Source organism: Mesitornis unicolor, unplaced genomic scaffold (assembly GCF_000695765.1).
Source record: "Mesitornis unicolor isolate BGI_N332 unplaced genomic scaffold, ASM69576v1 scaffold34429, whole genome shotgun sequence".
In the NCBI taxonomy this organism is placed as follows: Eukaryota; Metazoa; Chordata; class Aves; order Mesitornithiformes; family Mesitornithidae; genus Mesitornis; species Mesitornis unicolor.
In genome coordinates this window covers 4,427-12,185 of record NW_010208497.1, presented here as the reverse complement: position 1 = coordinate 12,185, position 7,759 = coordinate 4,427, and the positions used below count along the sequence as shown (strand labels likewise).

At 52.2% G+C, this 7,759-nt stretch overlaps 1 protein-coding gene across 1 annotated transcript in view; it reads left to right on the top strand.

The window, feature by feature from the left end:
• Window positions 1–695: 695 nt before the first annotated feature.
• Window positions 696–7,759, top strand: part of LOC104547002 (ciliary neurotrophic factor receptor subunit alpha-like) — a gene marked incomplete at both ends in the record, with an annotated part of 11,148 nt that continues 4,084 nt past the window's right edge. The window contains one exon of the mRNA XM_010192539.1: window positions 696–859. Within this exon, the coding sequence (XP_010190841.1) occupies window positions 696–859 (164 nt within the window). The remainder of the gene's footprint in view (window positions 860–7,759) is intronic.

Genomic DNA, 7,759 nt, shown 5'->3' with positions numbered 1-7,759 from the left:
GAGTTTGAGCTGCTGGGAGCTGAGCGAACCCTTGGCTCACTCTGCATTGGGCAAAGCCGTTCATCAGCCTGTCTGTGACTTCCTCCAGCACTTCAAAGTAGCTGCAACTTCAGAGCACGTTGCATAGCTTGCAACCAGTTCATATTCACTTGAAACACTTGTCAGGTGGCAAGAAAATATCCCTGTATCCCAAAACCAGAGCAGGGCTGAGAAAGAGAGACCTGGAGTGGAGGGTGACCATGGCAGTCCTTTGGCTGCAGTAAGTATGATGTGCCAACGCTTTGAATCCCCAAAACTGCAGCCCTAAACCCAAAGTCTTCCACATTTCTGCAAAGTGAGCAGATTCAAATGTGGGTCAAACTCCCTGAAATCAGGAGTAGCAGGGGAAGTGCAAGGTTTGGGCTTGGCGGACTCCTGTTCTCGACCCAGGTACCCCTGGGCAAGAGGGATATTCTGCTCTCACCAGGGTTCTTCCTGCGTGCCTCCAGAAACTCCTTGACAGGGGTTATTTTGAGCCAGGACAGCTGTAGCACTGACCAGAACAGGAAAAGGTGATCTGTGTCTAATTAGTTTGGGAAAAGGACGTTCTTCCTGTTGCCTGCAACCCCTGAGAAGCACATGATGTAAAGCCCAGCCGGGGATGTAAGGAAGGATGCCACATGCAAAGCTTTACCAGCCTCCCTCTTCTCTTTCAGTAAAGCCGGACCCTCCAGAGAGTGTGGTGGCCAAACCTGTGCCAAATAACCCCCGGAGGCTGGAGGTGTCGTGGCAAAACCCCTCATCCTGGCCTGACCCCGAGTCCTTCCCACTCAAGTTCTTCTTGCGCTATCGGCCCCTTATCCTGGACCAATGGCAACACGTAAGTGATAACGAGCTGGGAGCAGGGGGAGCTGGTAGAAGGAACAAGTGGTCAGGGACAAAAACAACGTCTATTTACTGCCCAGGCAACCCAGAGCCTTTTCCTCTCCTTCTCTGTCTCTCCTCCCTTCTCTCTTGCTGTCTTTCATTTAACTCACATTCTGCCTACAAATGGCTCTGCAGGCTCTCCCCACTCCGCATTTTCGTCCGCGGCCCCTATCTACTTTCCATACATATGTTCTATATAAAACCTGCCAACGAGATGTAAAAGGCTTTTAAAGTATAAATGTCACTGCATTTAAATGCGCCTCTGCCACATTTAGATTTTGAACTGAAGATAAAATACCGCTTGCCGTAACTCAGAGCGCAGTCATGGAGCGATTGCCACGATTTTATCGCATTTCTTACTTCTATTTCTTGTTTCTTTAAAAAAAAAAAAAGTGAAATCCTTGCCATCCCAGAGAACAGATTTCATTTGTTAGCTGCAGGAAGATAACAAATGGGGGGGTTTTATTATTTTTTTTAATCTCTGTGTGCTGCTTGCATGCTCGGCTTGTGAAGTAAAGCAATCTGCCACTCAAGGAGGGGTGCTGCTATGCCGGCATGGCTCATCCAGCATTCCCTCTGTGCCAGATGAAAGCTAGTTAGGGGCTTTGCTTGATAAAGCATTTTGCACAGCGCCTCTCAAGAAAAGTGACAAATAGGAGACAGCACCCAGACCCTGGGGAGCTCACCTGCGCTGCGGAGCTTTGGGGAGAGAAATGGCTGAGAGAGGGCATGGGAGGCTTTGCTCAAGTCTCTGCAAGGCATCGGCATTTTGGCAGCTTTTTCTTTTTCTGTTGTTTTTTGAGTTGTTTTTTTTAATGAGGCAGCACCACAGGTCATGTTACAAGTTTGCTGATGGCTTTGAAAATCAGAGAAGGTTTGGGAGGGGGTTTTCTTGCTTGTCTCTTTGCCCTTTGCTTCCCTCCTGGGTGTGAGAGAGCATCTGTGGAGCATACCAAGGGGTAAGAAAGCAGAGGTGGAGCTCAGGTACACATTTGCTGTGAGTATTTTTTTTTGCTTGGGGGAGAAATGCTCAAATTGTAGAAGCTGTGAGAAAAGGGCAGAAATTAATGGGAAATACCAAACACAGCATCAGTTCTTTCAAAGTGTGAAACTGTTGTGAAGAAAGCTGATGGTTTTGCCCTGCCACAGCCTGACCCAACTAAGCACCCTGCAAATGCAGGGGTTTGCACCCAAAAATGGTGAGAGAGCCAGTGAGCTGCCTCCATCCTAGATGCCTTCAGGGTGGCCAGTCGCTCCATCACATTAGGTGTCACGGTGATGAGGCTGAACTGTCCTCCTCACCATGGGGCTTCCAAAAGGATGGTGTGGCCTTTCCATCAGTGCTCTTGGGCAGGCAGCAATGATGAGAAATACATAGAGGTGTTGGAGACACCAGTGGCAGAGCCACCCTGGCTGCAAAAAGCAGTTCCAGGGCAATAAAAACTTGATTTCTCGTATTTAAGGATACCCTGGGCTGTGGAGAGGGCTCGAGGTACCAGCCCTCATGGTGGGTGCAAGGAGGGCTGGGAAGTGCTCGTCTCCCAGCATCCCAGGAGGATACAGCGATCCTGGGTACAGCTTTTAATCAATATCTCCTTGTGAGAGACGTGTCCCCTGTCACTGGCTGATGGAAAAGTGTGTTTGGGGAATAATTTGCTCGGTGAGCGAGCGCAAGCATTCAGTGAGTGAGGTACCAGCCTTGTTTTCTGACTCTCTGCCCCGCCAGCTGGGTAATGAAAAATCTGATTTGTGGATGATTTGAGGAAAACTGCCACTATTCATCAGATGAATTATTTGCGAAGCCTAATTCAATCAGCTCCCAAACACCAGGGGATGGCAGCGCTACAGCAGCTGGAGCCGCTCTGACCCCAGACCCCCTTTGCACGTTCAACCTGCTTAGCCAATCCCTACAGATACAGGAATTTGCACCCAGAAATGAACCTGCCTGATGCCAGCACACTGGGACCATGACCATGCCATGCTGAGCCCAGCTTTACTTGACCTATTGCCTGTTGACAAGCAGGGTGTCCCCATCCCAGATCCAGCCAGGAGAGAGAGTGTCATGGTTTGGTGGGACCAAGCCTAGGTCACCCATCCAGCTCATCCCAGGGTGTTGGTGTTGGGTCTCTCCTTGAAGGGGCAAGTACACTGAGAAATGGGGCAACCTGCGTGTTGACAACGGGGCAGCTTGAGAGCCCAGTGGGGAGAGGAGGAGTGAGGTGGTAACTTCATCCTCCAGCACATCCCTGTGTGCCCCGTGTCCCCATGCTGAGCCCTGTCCCTGCCTCCTCATGGCAACCCACCCATGCACCAGCTGTGGGTTTTAAGCATCTCCTGCCACCCCGTGGGCAGCCCCACGGGAAGCCCAGCATCCCTGTGGGAGCCAGCCCCCATGGGAGCACCAGGATTTGCCCAGAGCCACAAATATCCATGAAGGCCCCGCTCACACGTGGTGTTTCTTGGCAGAAAGCTCCTCTTTCTCCCCGCCACCTCCTGTTATCTGTGCAGGGTCTGATTTATGCACAGCACCTCGGCAGGCAGGACCGAATGAACGCTAATAGGATCAGATGGATGTCGAGCTGTTGAATACCATAGGGCCTGATTCAATCAGCGTCTGCTTTCTCCCAGGATCTTCCTTTCAGGATTTTAATAATGCCAGAGTTGGCACCAGAAGATGAAGCCATCCATGGCAGTGGATCTTATCAAGACCGCTGCTGTAGGAACTAGCCGTAATGTAGTTTCCCCTCCAGAGAGGGACGGGCAATGCTTGGCCCCAGCATTTACCCTATCAAGCAATATTTGAGGCTGACTCAGAGCTAGAGAGATGCCCTTATCACCTCCCCAGCACTGTGCAAAGGTGGGTTTGAGCCCTGGCATGCCATTTGTGCTCCCTTTCCCCTGCTCAGCAGCACCTTTCCGCTCAGGCCACTTAACAGCTCTTGTGTTGCAGTTTGCTCTGGGAATTATGACAGTGTGCTCTGGGAATTATTATCATGGAGAGAATAAGAAGATGATGAGGATGAGTTTCCATGTACGCATGTGCCGGATGCTCCTTGCACCTCGTGCTCCCTCAAACCTGGGCACGGGCATTTCCCAGCTGTTTGGGGTGCAGACTTGTCGCATCATGTCACATCGGGTGGCCACCAACTCCACTCCATCCCACCAGCACCCACACTCACTCTGAAGCTCAAGCAACTTCAAAGTCACGCTCCTCCTTTTCTGGAAGAGGAGCTGGTAGTTTCTCTGCTGCCAGAAGAGAGATGGGATATTTGTAGCCTAAACAGGTTTTTTATTCTCTCCTTTTGGCAGAATCTCCCTTTCTGTCTCCTAAATATAAAACATTAAATGTTTAGGGTATCCTTTATTTTTCTCCTGCTTTTAAGTTTGTAATTCAAGCCAGATTAGCGTGGTTTCCTCTTCTGTTTTATAGCCCCATCCTGGCCCCAAGCAAGCTCTCCTAATGCTCTCAGATGTTCCTCTAATGGCTTACCTAGGCTGGAACTGGATACTCTTTCCTAATGGATTGCTAATAGCCTGTTTCTGGTTTTACAGGCTCCTTCAGTTAACTCACAACAGCAGCCATCCCCACACTCACACATGCGATCTCCCTGCGAGCATGTCTGCACGCTCACCCCTGGATGCAGTCGGGTGGCCAGGCACCGTCCTGAGCATCTTTGGGGCAGGTCTGGCACCCAATTTGCTCCCACCTCATAGCAGGGTCTCCCTTTTTCCCCATTTCTGGAGGGAGACATCGTGCGCCGAGCACTGGCCAACTCGGTGCACATCTCAGGAACCTGGCAAGGCTCAGAAGGTCTCTCTTAAGCATCATCAGAGCTGGCAGCCAGGCCAAAGGAGGATTTCCTCCAGTGGGTTGCCAGCAATTTGCAGATGCCGTCGTGAGGTCTAATTGAACCCATTGGCCACGTTGACAACATGAAATGTTAACGAACCGTGAGGCGGGCTGCGCCTCAGATCTTGAGATCTGCAGTAAAAGGTCATGAGACATTTAAAGCTAATAATGTGGTTGGGTTCTCTCCTTCCTCTTCTGTTTTGGAAGCATCAGAGCCATCCCCGTGAGCATTTGCAAAGGCTGGAAGTGTCCTCCTCTGAAAAAGCAAGCAGAGGTGCTCCACTATCCTGGGGTTTTAGAAGCTGGGGCCACAGAGCTCCTGGTGCAGGTGTCTGTGCTGGCTTGGCTGCTGAGAAGCTCTCATCCAGGCAAATGCCATCATTTGGGGGTAGGAATGGGCAATCTGTGGGTGTTGCCAAGTATTTAGTGGTTGGGTTTGTTGGTGTGAGGAGGGCAGGGTCCTCGGGGCTGGCCACCATCACTCTTGTGTTGGGATTGGCTGCCAGGCTGTGCTCAGGCTCATTTCCCAGGGCAAAGCAACATTTCTCAGTCAAATAGGTGAATCTCACAGGCTGTCTGTGGAAGCTCCTGCCTTGGCGCAGCCTGAAGAAACCCTGGAAGCATGTGCTAATGTGTATCCGGTCCATGACGGGCAAGGGGGAGGGATGGAGCTGGGGATGGCAATTTGTGCCACAGCAGCTGCATCCCCACCATCAATGTCACTTTGCAGTGGGCACACTTCTGCACACCTGTTTGCACCCCCCATGCCTCTGCCACTTTGCTTGCTCTCCCCCTCTTCTCCAGGCAGCCTTGGTGGGGAGGTCACCCTGAGCGAGCTGGGTTACAGCTTCACGCCTGGTGGATTTTATTGCGGCACTTCTCTCCCTTTACCTCCTGGCTGCAAAGTCGGTGATTAAAAAGGAGGGGGGGGAAGAGAAATTAATAGGTGGGAGCAAAATGTTGAAGTTGTAATAGTGTCCCTCACAGCTCGGTATGAGATGGGTGGCGCTGGAGCAGAGAGTGCCTCGGAGGAGAATGGAGGTGGGAAATGCTCAGAAATCACATTTTCCATCAACCCCCTCAGCTCCAGGGATAGAGCGGGACTCTGGACCCTTGGCTGACACTGCCTGGGTGCTCTCAGCCCCTAAGGGAACTGCTAGAGACCTAAAATTACCAAGCACCTGACAGGATCTCCACGGTATATGTGTCTGTGGGCAGCACATGTCGGTGCCAGGCAGGGTTAGGGCTGGTGCTGATCACTCTGAGCATCCCACGTCCCCTTGTCCCCAGGTGAAAGTGAGCTCTGCCAGTTGTAACTTGGCAGGAGGGGACAGTGCATCCGGAGAAAGAGTCCCACTGTTAACAAGCTTATGGCTCCACTTTCAAAGATGCTCTTTATTGTAAGCCAGAAGGGAGCCGTTCAGCCGCATCTGGTGTGGCACAGCCCAAACTGCAGAGGAGCACTGTGATAACTCGTACTCCCAGACCGGCAGTGGGGCTCAGCTCTGTGCAGCAGCAGCACAGCAGCCTTTCTGGGGTGTGGTGACAGCAGGGACCGCAGCTCAGACCCTGCTGGGCTCCTCTGCTACCTGGCTGGCAGAGAATAAGTGGGGTCATTCACTTTCCCCAGCCTTTTAGTTATCCCAACGTCCGGGCAGAAAGTTTTGTCTGAGATGAGCCCAACTGATTCCTGCAGCACTGCGGAAGGAGGAGATATTTGGGCCTCATTTATTAGTAATGAATGTCAGACCTATTTGCTCTCCAGACGTGTCTTTGAAAAGGAATAAGCAAAACATTTCTGTTCTGCTTGGTGGCATTTCTTTGTGGACTGCAGTGTCTGCAGTGACCCTCCTGTGTGTCCCCACGCAGCGGGGTGGCTTGCTTGGGAGTTAACTCTGATTTTGGGCAGGCGAGAACCTTCCAGGATGCCCCTGTGATCACAGGGACTGAAGACACCTGAAACAGCAGCTATTCCTGTATCAGGAGTCCCTGCAAGACTCTGTGTAGCCAAAGAGAAGGACCTGGCCTCTTGTTGTGGGGAAAAGAGGCTGTGAAGTTGAGCCCTGTTCCCATTTCTCCATTATCCAGGATAACCCAGGGAATATCCAGGGGTGGAGGAGACTGCTAGGATGTGATCGATATACATGGCCAACTTGGGCTGTGCTCTTATGGAGGGTTTCCTACCACATTCCCCAGCTCGCCGTGAGTGGCACAGGCTGTGTGAGCAGATCAGCTTCATCCTGTGATAGCCAGGGTGCTTCTTTTATTTTGGGGGAGGCAGGGTCATCCAGGCTCGTTACAACACCTGAGGCAGGCGCATGATGTCAGTCCCGGTGTGCACGGAGAAGGTGCATCACTCCCGTGGGACTGAGGGGTGCCAGCCCCCCATCCCCGCATTGCCAGCTTCTCAGTAGTGCAGCATCCCCTTCCCACACCGTGAGCAGGAAGTGTCAGGGAATAGAAAGCACAGCCACTGCTGCCATGGCGGAGCCAGTAAACACATTTTCATGTGGGATACAGAGAAGGAGGCATCCCCACTTCTCCCCCTCCACCCCTTTCCAACACATACCACTCCCAGCCTAGCTGCCGGGGGAGGGAGGGTTGGGGTTTTCTGCCCCCCATCCCCTTCCACCGTGTGGATGTCCCCAGGCCTCCAGCACAGCTGCAGGGAGGGGCAACATGGAGAGGTGGGGGCAAAGCCAAGAACTAAGGAATTACCACCTCCGCCGGCCCTGGGTGTCTGTCCCCAACCCACCAGTGTGGCAGCGGCCCCTGGGGCCCTGGGCTTGTCCTGGTGCTCAGGACTGTGGGTGGGCAGGGACTGTCTCTGAGCAGCCCCCTTGTCATCCTTGTCTTTCCAAGCAGACTGATGAGGGGATGTGGCCATGGCAGGGAATGGTATCCCAGCCCACACTGTCCTCAGCAAGCTGTTGGCTGAATTACTGGGTTCAAGGGCTTTTTTTCATTTCTCTTTCTCTTTTTTTTTTGCAATGCTAATAGCTC